Source organism: Miniopterus schreibersii (genome assembly GCF_964146895.1).
Source record: "Miniopterus schreibersii genome assembly, chromosome: 19".
NCBI lineage: Eukaryota > Metazoa > Chordata > Mammalia > Chiroptera > Miniopteridae > Miniopterus > Miniopterus schreibersii.
The window spans coordinates 12,907,966-12,924,978 of NC_138119.1; the positions used below are offsets into that span (position 1 = coordinate 12,907,966).

The 17,013-nt window shown below is 39.5% G+C and overlaps 1 protein-coding gene across 28 annotated transcripts in view; it reads left to right on the top strand.

Moving 5' to 3' along the window:
• The first annotated feature begins 71 nt into the window (after positions 1-71).
• Positions 72-17,013, top strand: part of UBAP2L (ubiquitin associated protein 2 like) — a 42,227-nt gene continuing 25,285 nt past the window's right edge. For 8 of the 28 annotated variants that reach the window (XM_081120611.1, XM_081120631.1, XM_081120609.1 and 5 more), the window contains exons 1-10: positions 169-260; positions 4,041-4,170; positions 5,613-5,690; positions 6,250-6,360; positions 10,973-11,141; positions 11,594-11,689; positions 12,081-12,126; positions 12,673-12,785; positions 14,612-14,671; positions 16,827-16,879. In XM_081120611.1, coding sequence (XP_080976737.1) covers positions 4,081-4,170; positions 5,613-5,690; positions 6,250-6,360; positions 10,973-11,141; positions 11,594-11,689; positions 12,081-12,126; positions 12,673-12,785; positions 14,612-14,671; positions 16,827-16,879 — 816 coding nt within the window. In that variant the 5' untranslated portion in view covers positions 169-260; positions 4,041-4,080. Of the gene's footprint in view, positions 261-4,040; positions 4,171-5,612; positions 5,691-6,249; positions 6,361-10,972; positions 11,142-11,593; positions 11,690-12,080; positions 12,127-12,672; positions 12,786-14,611; positions 14,672-16,826; positions 16,880-17,013 lie in introns of all 28 variants that reach the window. The other 20 variants (XM_081120624.1, XM_081120617.1, XM_081120612.1 and 17 more) reach the window with 11 other exon arrangements.

The following is a 17,013-nucleotide window of genomic DNA, read 5'->3' on the forward strand; positions in this document are numbered from 1 at the left end:
GAGGCAGCACGCGCACGTAAGCGTGCGCGTGCCTTTCGCGTCACGTGCCGGGGGACGCAGGAAGGCAAGTGGGAGGGGGAAGGCGCGAGAGCGAGCGCGAGAGGCAAAAGGAGGGATGGGGGCGGGGAGGAGGGAACCTTATATCACGTGACAGGGGCGGCGCGGCCCGGGGGTGTCAGTGTGGAGGAGACTGAGGTAAAGTTGGGAGCGCAGCGGCGTTGGCGGCGGCGGCGGCGGCAGCGGCAGCGCGGCGGGGCCGGGTATTGTCCGCGGCCCCTTTAAATCCGCGATCCCCCTTTTACCCTCCCTCCTTTCTCTCCTACCCCCGCCGTGTACCCCTCCCTTGGTAGGCCCCCCCCGCACCGTGTGTTCCCCCACTGTACACCCCCCCAGTCGTGCGAACCCTGGCTACCCCCTCGAGTCGGCCGCCGGAGGTTTTGTTTATGGTTGGGTTCGCGGCCTAGTGGGCCTCACCAGAGCCGGGGCCTCGATTTGGGAGCGTGGCCGGGGCGGGGCTTTGGGCAGCCGGAGGGGGGGGCATGCGGCTAGAGCCTGAGGTGGGGGAGAGCGAGAAAGCGCGAGCGAGCGAGGCCTGGGCCCCGCCTGAGGTACGGCCCTGTCTACCCCGGCCGGTGCCTGTGGAGAAGACGAGGGGCCTCCTCCCTTTCCAACCCTCTGTGGGCCTCTTCTGATCCGGATCCGGCCTGGTTTGGGGGTGGCGGAGGGGAGGGAGGGCGATGGGGTGGAGCTGCCCCAAACTCCCCCATGTGGTCCTCAGTTTGGAGTGCGGGGGATTAAATTGTTCCGGGTGGGAGGTAAGGAGATGTGGCGCTGCTGAGCGGGGTGAGCCTTTCATCCTTAACGCGTGGGCTTGCGTCCCCTCTCCGTTTCCAGCTTCTTTGTCAGCTCTTCTTATTACCCTTCCTCCTTTCTCACTGCCCCAGCTCTTGGATTATATTTTTTGCTGCTGTCTTTAGCTTTTTGTTGTCCATACTGTAGTTTAGGGTACCCCCCCAAAATTATGATGTTATTTGGGAAGCTGGACATGGAGGCCCCCATCGGGTGCGTTACGCCTAAGGGACGTCACTAGAGCACTGGGGTATTTGTTCACTCTTCTCATAATGGGACAGTAATTCCAAATTTCTTCACACCCTTCACCCTGTGGGCAGCCCCTAAATTTGCTTTGCAAACTGATGTCACAAACAGGAGACTGCTTCTTTTCCACCATTCTTGAAATGTAGTCACTTCTGGTGTAGGATGTTGTGGAAAGAAAACCACCACAGTAATTGGCGTTTTTGTTATCGTTTTGTCTTTGACTGTCCCTGATTATTAGATGGAGAAATCCTTTTTTTGTTTCTCCCCATCCACCTCCCACCGCCCATATTTTGCTTTGGGGATATTTGATGTAATGTAACTTGACGGGAGGTGATGAGGATCAGTGACAACCAGCATTAATAGACAACTGAAACGTTTTGACTGGGAATGGGTTGATAAAACTGCTTTGAGATCCTACACCATTGTCTTTAAAGGTTAGACTATGCCAGTGATTATTTCCGTTACGAACAGGAAGTATTTCTGGCATGAAACTAATGATGAAAGACCTTAAAATGTAGTGTTTGTTTTTTATTTTTAAAATTCCCTCCATATTAAACATGTCCTAACTGGGAAGTACTCTTTTTAAAAATTAGATCCAAGTTCATGGGAAGGAGATGAAGGGGTCATTACCACAAAACATCTAGGGGAATTAGTCACTCTGTTAGAGGTAGTAAGCCTTACCCCAATCCAGCTTCAGAGTTTCTGAATTGTTTCTCATATTAGATTGTAAGCTCCCTGAGGGCAGCAACCAAGTCATATTGCTTTTGTATTTTCTAAAGTACTGGACACAGTAGATACTCAATAAATACTTGTTATTTATTTTTTTCTGTAAAATTTCTCTGGCTATTTTTTTAAGTAGCTGGTTTTCAAAAAATGGTTAAGGGCACTCCTGTGTTGAAACCTGTATTTGTTCCCTCACTAGTCCCTTGGTCTCCGATACTTCTCACCTATTTCCCTTAAACATTTTAATTTTTTTAAGAAAGAATATTTAACAAGCTTCCTCACCTCCACTGTGATAACTCTGGGTATGTGTCTGTGCTTGCGACTGAAAGGCTACTAATTTTGTGACCTCCCAGTGATCCATCCCAGGTCACTTACCTGTTGCTCAGTGTTGTTACTACCTAGGTGGTAAAATTTTCTTAGTTGTATTTTTCAAAGCACCTGTAAGAGAAAAATAGAAATTAATAGCAAGAATGATCAGGAGGATTTTCCCCCCTTTTCCTGAGTGATTATGCAGCTTCCAAGATGACTTTTAATATATTTACATCGATTGGTACAGTATATGCAGTCATCCACATAGCTAACTAGTCATGCAATCCATAGCTGTAGTGTAAATCATGCTCACAAATTGAAATCATATGTAGAGTAGAAAGCAGTTGATAGTTGTAAGTTACAGGAGTGGCTACCCCCATATTAGAAACTAGATCTTAGAGCCAATTATTAGCATAATGGTTTTCATCTAATTTTAATTCTTTTTTTGCTTTGATTTGAATCCAGGGGTACTTGGTTAAACAACACTGTTTTTTGTTTGTTTGTTTTTGCAAATTAAGTGTTGAAACTTTACTATAATGCCAGCCTGGGAAACTTGACTACTGTGTAGCAAATAATCTTCTACTGGCTAGAATATTTATAGGTCTTTGTGTGCACATGTGTGTAAGGGGAGAGGTTAGGGTTAAAAATTAGTCCCTTAAAACTCTTTCTTAGTGATAGAGGATGTAGAATTCTTAATTCTTAATGACTGCATCACAAAACAAAGACCTATGCAACCTATTGACCCAACCTGGTGAAGAATTTACCCATAAAGAAGTCAACTTTTTTTGTGATCCAAGAAACAGGTTACTTCCCTAATAGTTAATCCTTCAATATTTCTTTAGGAGTCCACTCTCCCTCTCCCTCAAATCCAGCAGTCTTCTGAGCAGTCTAGAATTACTGCTTGGTTAATAGAGTATTAACCAAAAAATAAATAAGTGAGCATAAAAGCATAAACTTGCACTCATTGGGAGGGAATAAAGCAATGCAGAGTAACCTCTTATTTTGAGCACTCCATCATATGATGAATGTTTCTTTTGTTTACTAAGTCATCTTGCCCCACAATAATGTCTCGTTTAAACTGATTTCCCAGAAGCCCGTTCTTCCAAATAAAACTTTGTGCTAGATAATTTGGGTTTGGTACAGATTTGGTATTCTCTGTATATTAAGGTGAGTGGTGGAGGGTAATTTTAATTCTGGTTTCTTGGACTGGGAATTAGGGGACCAAAAGAAGCAGCAGCAAAAGCAGTGTGTTGGAATTACCCAGGGAACAGAGATTGTGGGCAAAGTTGCTGGGGCTAATAACATGCCTTGTGGAAGGCTATGGAAGCCCCCACAGCCTGCTGAGAGATAGAAACTTAAAGGAAAAAGAGGCTAGACTTGAGCTTATGCTTTTTCAAATGATGGAGGTCACATGCAACTCAAGTTAAAGGGTTGTAAGGCAGGTAAGGTTGTTTTTATAGGTGAACTGAGTACAGTATTTAAAATTTTTTTTATTTGGAGTGTAGAACTAATCCCCTTCCTGGAAGACTTGTTTCCAGGCTTTGATTATCTTTCCTTATGTCAAGGGGACTGTAGATATTTTTACCTATGTAGAAGGCTTTTGATTAACATTGTTTACTATCAAGATAGCAAAATTTCATAAAACCTGCTTATAGGGGACTAGTCACCAAACTGTGTCCATAACTTAAACACCATTATTTAACACATACTTTATACATCTTATTATACAAAATGGATTAACATACATAGTTCCATAAGGAATTTGTCAAACTAAATATGTCTGAAGAACAGGTGAATACTCTTGGTTTGTTTCTTTGAAGGAATGAAAGTGTTCAGTGAAGGTGCTGATGAAAGAGGTTGAAAACATATTTTGCCCACATTTAACATCTAAACTTTTTTTTTTAATCTTTCAGCATTCTACCTTGTAAATACTGTTATTTGTATATACTGTAAATGATGACATCGGTGGGCACTAACCGAGCCCGGGGAAACTGGGAACAACCTCAAAACCAAAACCAGACACAGCACAAGCAACGGCCACAGGTAAAGAATCCAAGGATTATGGATCCATGGGTAGCCTTGCTGGTTTCTGTCCAATGCAGCAGCATTCTGTGCTTTGGATTCTTGATTTGGGTTTTTCTTATTTTCAGGTACTTGCCTCTTTTTACTTGGGGCCTGATAACTGCTAATGACATGCTGTGATGTAATGCTCTTTTCTTTAATACTGAATTATGAGGCTCGGAAAGAATGGCTCTTGTGCTTTGTATCTCTAAGATAGCATTTCCTTTCTTTCATCTGGGTTGTTTTAGCAATACATTTCTTGTTTTCCAGACCTTCCACCTTGACATCTTTCTAGCCCACCTTTGTCTTGCCACCTTTTGCCTTTCTTTGTTCTTCTTTTTCATAACATATCTGTTATCTTTCTTTCTGGTCTCATTGAGGCCTAATATGGTATTTACTTTTCCGTGAGGAGTTACCATCTTTGCCATTTTCCTTCAAAATTAACAGTGAGACCCCTAGAGTATTGCTCATTTTTAAGGAATAAATTTGCCTCCTGGGTACTGAGGTTTATGGGTTTTTGTTTGTTTTTTAAAGTTTGATTTAGGTATGATCTGTTTACTATAACCAGTTTGGTGTTGGTATGTAATGTAAATGAATTAACTTCCCATTTGGTTATGGTCAGATAAATTGAGTAAGACTAGAACTTTCCTTTTATTCATTTTTCTTACTCATTTTCCTTCTAAGTGAATTTCTATCAGAATTTTAGTACTCAAGTAGTTCAGTGTCTCAATTGGGACAATAAAATTTGTGGTATTTTTGAACATATACTGGATACTCAGAAGATATGCTGACTCTATCTTCAGGCTAAACCGTATGTCAGCCTTAGGAATAGGAGGGTGGCATTGGTTATTGCAGAAACAGGAACAGGGTTTGTGTACACATGACTTTGCAAATATATTAATGTGAATTAAGGTGTAGATGTTTCAAAGTGGTGCAGCTATCCCAATATAAAAGCCTCTTTAATGGAGAACATTGGTGGAAAAGCTTCCTGCTTTTTTTAGGGATTGTAGAATGAACTAGTACCAGCTTTACTCTTTGTTTTTTGTAATTGTGCTGATTTAAGCATCTTAAATGCCATTAGTGGGTTTTTTGTTTGTTTTGGTTTGTTAAATGTTTTTTTATTTTAGAGGAAGGTTGAGAGAACACGAGAAACATTGATGTGAGAGAGAAACATCAAGCATTTGCCTCCCACCTGTGCCCTAACTGGGAATCAAACCCGCCACCATTCGGTGCATGGGATGACGCTCCAAACAACTGAGCCACACTGGCCAGGGCTGTTAGTGTTTTATTACTTGGTCATTTGTAACAAGAAGGAAATTGGGGTGGGAGGTATAGTGGATATTGACTACATATGTCCTTCTTTCTCTAAACATGTCTGTTGTTCATGCTTTTTTTTTTTTTTTTTAAATTGTCTCAATTCTTAGGCCACTGCGGAACAAATTCGACTTGCACAGATGATTTCAGACCATAATGACGCTGACTTTGAGGAAAAGGTGAAACAAGTGAGTATATTGCTAATTTGATGTAAGCTATGGGAAAAAAACTTCTGGATTAATGCATAGATGCCTACCAGGGTACTTTCTATTATAGGTATTAAAAGAGTTATGACCTGAAATATGATAGGTTAAGCCAATAAATAAGTGCTTTTATTGTTTGATTTACCCTACCCCTTTGGGCAGATACCTTGTTCAGAGGTTTTGTCGTAATTTTAATCTCTTGTTTAATGAATGACTTTGTTGAAGCCCTTTTATAGCAACTTTGAGTGGTTGTGGCATCTAGGAAATGTGGAAATTCATGGTATGCTGAAGTCTGTGTGTTTCTGGGTCTGATTTTCTGTTAGATGCTTTATTGTTTGTTTGCTTTGTATGTAAATCCTTTTGACCCCACTTTTGGTCACAGGTATTTTTTGCTTTTGGAACTAGAACACCAAAATTCTGCTTTGCTTTATTTTTAAGCCTGTTTCAAACTTAGCTGGTGTTTTCTCTTTTCTTCACCTAGGCTTTTTTTGGGGGGCGGGGGGTACAAACTTGTTCATCATCATTGCTGACCTTTCTTTTTCAGTTGATTGATATCACAGGCAAGAACCAGGATGAATGTGTCATTGCTTTGCATGACTGCAATGGAGATGTCAACAGAGCCATCAATGTACTGCTGGAAGGAAACCCAGATACGGTACAGTACTAATAAAATGTTTTAGAAAGTGGATCCCTGGCTGAGATGCTAGTAATATGCTAAAAATAGCAAATGGGGTAACTCAATTTAAAGCAGAGTACCTCATTCAAGTAGAACTGGGAACTACCTTGGAGATTGTTTGCTGCAGGTTGCAAATACTTAAAATTAATGTACAATAAACAGGAGAAAACAGATTAAATCAAGCTCTTATTGCTCTGGAATAAATTATTCATTCTAGGCTAGTGACTGTTTTCAGGACTGGATTAGTCTGAATTAGAGGTGCTATTTCATAGCCTTAGCTGCTAATCAGGGAAGACTTCTGCTCACCTATTTTACTGCTATTGAGCAAAGTTACAAACTACTGGATTTTGATTTCGGCACATTCCCATCAATATCATATTTGTATTTTCCAATACCTTTTCATCATGTGAACTTATTTCTGTTGAGGCAGCAGAGAACTAAATTTTATAGCCTTTTGACTATCCCTGGAGATGATAAGGGAATATCTTGGAGGACCTCTTACTCTAGAATTTAGAATTGCTTTTACCTTTTCCTCTAATTCCCATGTAATGTGAATCCTGTGTTTTTGTGCTTGCAACAGAGAATTCTGCCTTACTAATTTGGGATGTTTCTGCAGTGTTTAATAGAGAACTTTATTTTTACTTTTTTTTTTTAATGAGCAGTGTATCATTTTGAGGTAATTTTCATTTACTTGGTCTTACATTTGGGACTTTTAGTCGGGATAGAGAACCAGAGTTCATCCTTTGAGTGATCAACTTACTGATGTTATAGTATCACTTTAGCTAAATGTTGGAGGTTTGTCAGTTTCCCTTAGAGAATGGGAAATCATAGTGGAAAACTTTTTTTAATCATTGAATTTAAATTTGTGGCTTTTTCTCTTTAAAAGTGTGGTCTCAGGTTTGATTTTACATTATTGACTTTATTTGAAAATTATTGCCTGGACAATCACATAACAGTGACATGGTTCATTTTGAGTTTATTCTAGAGTAATTGTCTCAAGACTTTTTTGGAGGGGAAGAGGTAGGACTGACTACTCATGCTGTCTATCTATCATCTGTCTATCTATCATCTATCTCTATCTATCTATCTATCTATCTATCTATCTATCTATCTATCTATCTATCTATCTATCTATCTATCTATCATCTATCTATCTATCTATCTATCTAATCTATCTATCTAATCTATCTATCTATCTAATCTATCTATCTATCATCTATTTATTTTGATCCTCACCTGAGGATATTTTTTCCATTGGTTTTCAGAGAGAGTGGGGGAGAGAGAGAGAGAGAGAGCGAAACATCGATTTCAGAGAGAGACATCAATTGGTTGCCTCCTGCATGTGCCCCAACCAGGGCCAGGGATGGAGCCTGCAACCGAGGTATGTGCCCTTGGCTGGAATCGAACCCAGGACCTCCCAGTCCTTGGGCTGATGCTCTCACCACTGAGCCAAACTGGCTAGGGCTACTTATGCTTTTTAAGAGTTTAATTTTGCACAAGTCACATTTTGTTTCACCTTCCAGCATCTCCTGCCTTGTGCTTCAAGTTTGAACTTCTACAGTATCAAAAAAGAAAAGTAAACTGGAGCCTTGGCTGGTGTGACTCAGTGGTGAGAGTGTCGGCCTGTATACTGAAGGGTTGTGGGTTCAATTTCTGATCAAGGGCATGTGTAGGAGGCAGCCAATTGATGTCTGTCTCACATTGATGTTTCTTTTTCTCCTCCTTCCTCTCTTCCACGCTCTCTAAAAGTCAATGGGGAAAAATATCCTCAGGTGAGGATTTTTAAAAATTTTAAAAAAAAATAGTAAACTGGACAATGTGGGCTTATGCTACAAATAAATCAGGTACTAGTGAAACCAATGAGAAGCAAAGTCAGCTGCCAGGGATGTTGGATGTATTTGGGTGGATGCGATCATATCAGAAAACTGGCAGTATCTTTGGGAAGATCGTAGTAATTCTCTTTCCTTACATAAGTCATCTGGTGCTAGCAGCTAATGTATACCACAGAGGGAAAAGGTGACAGGTTTCTGAAACTTGCCAGGTTTTGAGACAGACTAGCAAAAACTCTAAAAGCTAGCTGTTTTGAGTCTGGTTTCCACAGTTTCTGATGCAGATTTAGCTATAGGGTTGTGATAGCTTATGAATTGAAGCTGCTGTGAGCATAAAATAATCCACCAGCTGTAATGTGGAGTCAACTTGGGTTGGAAGAGTAGGCACCAAGGAGCTGCTGAGTCCCAGGTGGATAATATATATATATTTTTTAATTACTTATGTAAACTATTGTAGACTTTAGAATATGTAGATAAGTTTTTAGTATAATTTTAAATTTACGGTTTTTGCACTTAAAAACTTTGAATTTTGGTAAAATATACTTAAAATTTACTGTTTTAACCATTTTTAAGTGTATAATTTAGTGGCATTAAGTACATTGACAAAGTCATACAGACATTACTACTATTCATTTTTAGTTTTTCATTTCTCAGACTGAGTCGAAAATAGATTTCCTGTATTCATTAAATAGTAACTCCTCATTTCCCTGTCCCATCAGCTTCTGGAAACCTCTTCTATTTTCTGTTTCTACGAATTTGCCTGTTCTAGGTACCTCATATAAGTAAAATCATATAATATACTTGTCCTTTTGTGTGTTATTTCACTTAGCATAATGTTTTCAAGGTTTATATTGTGGCATGTATCACAATTCCTTTTTTTTTTTTTTAAGGCTTGATAATCCAGTATATGTATATGCCACATTTTGTTTATCCATTCATCCATGGATGGATACTTGGAATTATTTGGAAGTAATTTGTAGATATCATAATATTTTGTTCCCTGAATGTTTCAGTATGCTTCCCTTAAACAAGGATAATCTTTTTTGTTGTTGTTAATCCTTACCTGAGGATTTTATTTTTTTTAAATATATTTTTATTGATCTCAGGAAGGGAGAGAGGAAGGAGAGAGGTGAAACATCACTGATGAGAGAGTCATCATTGATCGGCTGTCTCCTGCATGCCCCTGACTGGGGATTGAGCCCTCAACCTGGACATGTGCCCTGGCCAGGAATTGAACTGTGACCTGGATCCTAGGCCTCAAGTGGCTGGGCCTGAGGATATTTTTTCATTGATTTTTAGAGAGAGTGGAAGGGAGGGAGAGAGAGAGAGAAACATTGGTGTGAGAGAGACATCGATTGGTTGCCTCCTGCAGGTACCCTGACCGGGATCCAGGATTGAACCTGCAACCCAGGTATGTGCCCTTGACCAGGCATTGAACCTGCAACCCTTCAGTGTGAGGGCAGACGGTCTATCCACTGAGCCATTGAGGCCAGGGTGAAGGGTCATCTTTTATATGACCACAATATTATCAACCCTGAGAAAATTAGTAGTAATTTTATATTATACCTGGTTCATATTCCTTTTTTTCTTTTATTCTCATTCAAGGATATGTTTATTGATTTTAGAGAGGAAGGGACAGGGAGAAACATTGATCAGTTGCCTCTTGTAGGTGCCTGAACTGGGGATTGAACTAGCAACATTTTGATGTATGGGATGATACTTCAATCACCTGAGCCACCCGGCCAGGGCCTGGTTCATATTCTTGAAAGCTATTTGATACTAGATAGCAGTTGCTGATCATTAGGGCCATTGTTGTTTGAGTTAGATGGTAGCTGGGATAGTAAAGATCTGGTAGTTTGGATGTTTGTCCTGGAACTTTTATTTGTATGTATTTTCTGAAAAAATATGTGTAAATTAAGATATGTATATGTTTAAAACTTTAAATTTATAAAACTCATTTTCTTAAAGAATGAGTGTTTTATAAGACTGTTTAGCTTATTTTCTTTATCACAAATTTTTCTTCTGGAATAAATTATAAAATACTCTGTTTTGGAGAAAGCTGAATTGGATTATATTAGTTTAGGAAGTGTAGGGGAGAACACAGTGTATAAAACCTTCAAGGTAACTTTTAGAAACTTTCAGGGCTGGCTGGGCGTGGCTTAGCGGTTACGCCTTGACCTAGGATCCAGGCGATCGGGGTTCGATTCCCGGTCAGGGCACATGCCCGGGTTGCGGGCTCGATCAATGACTCTCATCATTGGTGTTTCTGTCTCTCTCTCTCTCCCTCTCCTTTCCTCTCTCTGAAATCAATAAAGATATATTTAAAAAAAAACAAAAAACTTTCAGTTTTCTTTTTTTGCTTTATTTGACATAAATAACACTATAAAAGGTTGGGAATCACTGAATCCTTAGGAAATTAGTTTTTTCAGCTAAGGAAATACACTTGAAAGCCAGGGACCAGTAACTAGGCCCTTTAACTAACATGCCAAGTAACTGAACTGGATAGGGATCTTGGTGATCCTTTTGGAAGTGATCCCTGCAGTGTTAGCACCTCTCCCTACAAAAAGAACTTCAGTTTTATAGTGTTAGGTGTAGAGTTTGTTTTTAAGGTTCTTTTTGTACCCTCCATTTAAATATAAACTAGTTAGAGGTATTTTAGATTAGGATGCCGAGAGGAGAATGTTTAACAGTTCCTGCTTTTATCTCTGGTTTCCTGATATCAATCCATGTTGATTAGATATGAATGCTCTGCCCTTCTTTAGCATTCCTGGGAGATGGTCGGGAAGAAGAAGGGAGTCTCAGGACAGAAGGATGGTGGCCAAACGGAATCCAACGAGGAAGGCAAAGAAAATCGAGACCGGGACAGGGACTATAGTCGGAGACGTGGTGGGCCACCAAGACGGGGAAGAGGTGCCAGCCGTGGACGAGAATGTATGCATGGGGCTTTAACAAAACCAGCTGTGGGTCAGTAATGTCCAGATTTCAGGGGTGTCAAGGCCCTGCTAGGCTGGACCTACTAACCATTATATCACCTTTTTTATTTTTCTTGCCATTACCTCTTCTGAGACCTTGGTGTCTCTTACCATTAGCCTTTTCTAGCAGCAACTACCAGTTTGGTATGAAATTATCCTGTAGCCATTTGTAAAGTTTGACTTAGCTCTCTGTTGTGGTTCATCACCATTCCTTTAGTAACCATCATGTTCCATCCTTCCAGCTCATTTTTTTCTCGTTTTTGTCTTCCCACCAGTATGTGTGTGTATATATATGTACACACATACATAAATATATACACACACCACTTATATATTTATATACATACCACTTATATGTTTACGTATATTCTGTTGACTCTGCTCAGGCCATCTGTGTTTTGTTTCCACCAGTTCGGGGTCAGGAAAATGGATTAGATGGCACCAAGAGTGGAGGGCCTTCTGGAAGAGGCACAGAAAGAGGCAGAAGAGGTCGTGGACGAGGCAGAGGTGATTATTTTGGTGGGGGGAGAGCTGGATATTGGGGGTGCTTACTAGTTTTATAAGGGTCTACATTATTTAAAAACAAATTCTTATGGATTCTAGTTACCTAATTTCATGCAAATTTTGGAGGTGCCAGGTGGGCAGTGACAAGAGGTATGTTACTTCCTCTAGTCTTACTGTTGATATACTGTATTTGCTAGAGGACCAGGCAGTCTGATCAGCAAAGGAACATTCTGTCAATAGTAATGATTTTCCTACTACGTTACATTAACTGATGCACTACAGAATGAGAAAAAGAACATCTGATATATGAACCACCTAATATTCCAGAGCTACCTCAGTTGGCAAGTTAGTTTTGTATTAACTTCTACATTTCTGTCTTTTTCTCTTTCCTTAGGTGGTTCTGGTAGGCGTGGAGGAAGGTTTTCTGCTCAAGGAATGGGGTAAGTTTCATTGATCCTATGTCAAAGTCTTTCATTTTTCCCCCCTAAGCGTCACCATAATATTTTAGAGTGGCTAATATCCTGATATCCTAAGGATAATAGTAGGCAGCCTTAACCAAAATGTAGAAAAAAGATGTCTAGATTATTTAACCAGAAAGGTGTGTACTTAGGGCTTATTTTTTAGGGAAAAGCATTTACCACCTGGATCATTATCATAGTTTCATTTGAATGCATATACCTAATACTCAAAATCTTCCTGTGGATTTTATTATGATTATTGGTATTCCAACCCCAAATGGATAGTAGATATAAATTGAGCTTATACCATGAAATTTTAGGTAGGCTGATAAGTGAGGAAAAGTTGACAGCATAGATTATAGAAAGGAGCCATGATTGATTAGTACTAGGAAAGGGTCAGTGAAGATTCTGATTGTTCTCCTCTTTGAGTTAATTTTCCTTGGTGCTGCTTAGATGTTGGAGACTCTTTTAAGCTTTTTTGTTGTTGTTCACCCCCCTCCCCACCCCCACCCTCACCCCCACCCCCAGAACCTTTAACCCAGCTGATTATGCAGAGCCAACCAATACTGATGATAACTATGGCAATAATAGCAGCAGTACGTGGAACAACACTGGCCACTTCGAGCCAGATGATGGGACGAGTGAGTGACTGTTTATTATTCGTTTCTTGTCTTTGGGTACCTAAGGAAATAAATTTTTTTGAGGTTATAGTTATGTAAAGTGGAGGAATATTTTTTGGGTGCAGAGATGGGGAAGAAAGGGAGAAAATCACAATTGAATTACTGTTTGTTCTCTTTACTTACTGTATGTCTGTGCGCACGTTATACAAACTGTTTCACGTGATTTTCATCACTATTTTATGAAATAGACATTTGTCATCACTTTCCAGATGATAAAACTTAGACTGAAAGAGCAGTGAAGAAATATGCTAGTATTTGAACTCAGAATTGTTTGACCCTACAAGCCCATGCTCTTTCCATTATACCATGTGGCTGCTGTTAGCTCCAATTGTATTTCCTCGTGTTTCTGTTAGGGTAGCTAGCTTTGCCTTGTGAAAGGATATCCAGAATTAATCAAGATGAAGAGGGTTGAGAATCAAAGCCCACTGTCAGTTTGTTTTCTGGTACTGAGATAGTATCTTTTTTTCCCTTCATTTTTGGGAAATCTCAATATCTGGGCACAAAGGAAATCTTGAGACTTTCTAGCACTCTTTGTTGGACAGTCTTCTGGGTGTAGTAGAGTACTATGGGATTTTAATAAGATTGCTTTTTTTCTTAGCTGACTTTGGTGCCTCTATCTGAGTAGGGTGTATATATTTAAGGATGTGTTAGGCTCTTGGGAAACACCAAGATGTGTTTGGGAGTAAGATGCTTTTACTGCTTTAAACAAGCGTAGCCTCTGGGCTCCAGAGTACTTTATTTTTATGAGATTAGTTACCTCCTTCTGGTTGAACTGGCATATACAAAACCTGAGACTGTTTTCCTCTTCTAAAGGGGGGGATGAGTTAAAAATAGAGCACAAAATAGGCATTTTGACTCCTTATCCATTTAAATTTGCCTTGCCCCTTTTTAAAGATCGGTGATCTTTATCTCTGTATCTTTAGTAGGATCTTTGGCACAGCTTCTCATATACTGTCCATAAGATGCTACATACACCTCAGGTCCTGAATGTTACTCGCTTTTTATTTACCAAGTTGTCTTATAAATTCATTTGGAATACAACTTTCTAACTGGTAGAGACTAAAATTGAGTTTTTGGCAGAATAGATATCTTTGTGAATTCTCTTGATCATTTGGCTATGAAATGTCCTTTTCTCTTTTAACTTCCTGTACTTTGGGGGAATAAAAACTGCTCTTCATTCATCTCTTGATGACTTTGTAGAGGCAGTGGTAGCAGTCTGAAAAACAAAAGCTACTGTTTTTGAGCTCTAGTTTGTTCTTGGGTATTTGGCCTTTTATCATTGGCAGAAAAGATGATAGAAGTTAAGGGATTTATTTTCAGTTGTGGACGGAAGAAAATCAGGCATGGAGTCCCAGTCCTGGATTGCAAACCTTAGCTGTTTTCAGCAAGGTTCTGGTTGGAAAAACAGAGAAGGTTGAAGTGTATGTTTATTTCACTAAGTGGAGAATAGCATGTTTGAGGGTCTGGAATCAGAAATCTGTGGTTTGTGTCTGAATGAAAAATTATGTGATGCTGCTGTCATCTTGTTAGTGTGAAAGTGTTGGGTATAGATAGCTTCATGCATTCTCATTATTGTTAATTTCAATATGAACTCACCTTCATGCATGATCTCTTTTTGTGTTTTCATGATAGCAAACTCAAATTCCCTTTTTAATTTAAAAAGAAAATTCAAACCTACCCTTAAAATATCCACAGGTACACTGGGAATTGTGTATTGGGGGCATATGTTCTCATTCACAAGCAAAATTTCACTGGTTGTTTTTTCTTTTCTTTTCTTTTTGTTTCAGGACTTGATTTCATTGGGGTTGAGGGGTCAAATTATCCCCGAAAATTTGAGACTGCTCCTGGTATGATACATCCAGGCGCCTAACTGCCCCGGATATTTTTATAGATTTTTATGAACTGAAATATCTGTGGATATGTAATTTTTCTGTCTTCCCGCTTTTTCTCTTTCTGCCTTTTTCTGCCATATTCTGTGCCCGTTTTTGCTTCTTAAAAATTTGATTCATTTAATGACTATTTAACATTTACTTTGTGCTTTTTGCTGATGCAGTGGAAACCCTAATCTGTTGTTCAGAGCATTTGCACTCTTTCTGTTCATTAATGCTTCCTCAATATAGTTCTCTTTCTCAGTCATTTTCATACATCCTACATAAGAAAAAAAGATCAATGAGGAGTTTACACTCTTTTCTATCCCAGATATAGTTATCAGAGTGCAAAAAACAAAATTCTTGCATTGAGAGATTGCCTGTCAATGGTAGATAATTTCTCAGGTCACTTCCAACTCTAGGATTGTGTGTATGCATTAACCCAGATCTTGGGTTTCCTTTAGCCAGGGTGGGATGGATGTCAATGGGCAGGAAGAGTGGTATCACCAGAGAGGGAGAGGAAAATGTGGTTTGTAACTTGTCTAAATTGAGATTGGACTTCATTTTGATTTGGAGAACATTGTCATTAGTAAGTGGTTTGTAATTTCTCTGGTATAGTTTTAACATTGTCCTAGGAAAGGCATGATGAACATATTTTTCTCTAGGAAATTAGGATTTTTCATTATTAAATGTTTAAAAGAATTTCAGATGGTTTTTGTAGGTGTTAGAATTTATTTCTTTTCAGTGACAGTAGACAGTGAAATATCGGAATGCCAGACTTTCATTTTTCTAAGAAGCTTTCTCCGTTTGGAGAGAAATCTTTAAATTATTCAATATACCAATATCTACTGTTGTCCTAGAGAAGATAATAAAGTGTTCTTGTTCCTTCTACAAATTGGTTATTTCTTACCGTAGTCCTTTGGTTGAAGGGAAGAATTGAGGTTCTCATTGAAACTTTCACCATATTCCTTAAGAAAGTTCAGTTCCCCTTTCTGAGGATATATGTACACATGAAGCAAAACAAGGGGAACATGGTGGAAGGTGGTTTGATTGCCTATGGATCTCTCCTGTAAGAACTGTATCCTTCCCCTGGCTGGTTTGGCTCAGTGGTTAGAGCGTTGGCCCGTGGACTTAAGGGTCCCGGGTTTGATTCTGGCCAAGGGTATGTACCTCGGTTGCAGGTTTGATCCTGGCGCTGACCAGGGCTCGTGCAGGAGGCAACCAATTAATGTGTCCCTCTCACATCGATGTTCCTCCCTTTCCCCCCAAAAAGCAATGGAGAAAATATCTTCGGGTGAGGATTAAAAAATAATATAGTAAATAAATACGATAAAAACAAAAAACACACACCAAAAACTGTATCCCAACTTTGTTATTATCAGCATGAGGAGTGTGCACACCTCCGTTGTCTGCCATGGCCTCGGCAGGTCAGATTTCACATTCTGTGGCATAGGATTAGGAGAATAACTAGCACACATACTTGATTTTTTGGTTTTGTCTGGTATCTTCTGAAAAGAGCAGATCCATAGGGATTCCTTATAGTTAGGCCAGTAAGATTTATAAATGTTACTTCTGCTAAGTATGCATTTTTAAATACAGTTCCAATAGCGGATAATTGTCAGTGCTGTCAGTAGTAATTTAAGCCTGCTTTCTTCACTGCCCTTCACTGTCATGTGGGCAACGATTTGTGTTCCTCTATCACTGCTGCCATCTTCAGATTGGCTACAGTATTGTCTTATACCAGATAAATAAGAGGAGTTTTGTTCTGGGGTAAGTTGGCTGCTGCCATCTCACTGAATTGACCACTAAGTCAGAGGGTTGTGTGTCTTAAGAGATTGCCTAGAGCATTGGGTTCATTGGGGTCTTGCACTCTCTTGCATTTTCTCGCTCTCGCTCTTTGCTGTACAGCCATGTAACAAACTGAAAGTAGCTGTGAAATTGTAATCTTATTAAAACCCTGTAGTTCTGAGGTATGCCTTTCTAAATAGTCTTTTTCTCCCTCTGAAGCCCAAGAATCCCTTCTGATTACTAAATTCTGGTTACACTTTTGGCTGCCAAAAATGTTAATACATTAGTGTTTTCTGCACATGCTGTGTACTGGCACTTAAAATCACTGCTTTGCCTTTATTCTCAGGTGCATGGAGGACTGCAACAGAGGAGTGGGGAACTGAAGATTGGAATGAAGATGTAGGTATTTCTAGGTCATTTTTCTTTAGTGCCTTCTATCCCTAAGTGGTGTTTAGGGATAGAAAATGGGTATGTTTCTACCCCTCAAAATTAATCCTTAAGATTCTGACTCAAAACTTTTACATCCAAAATAG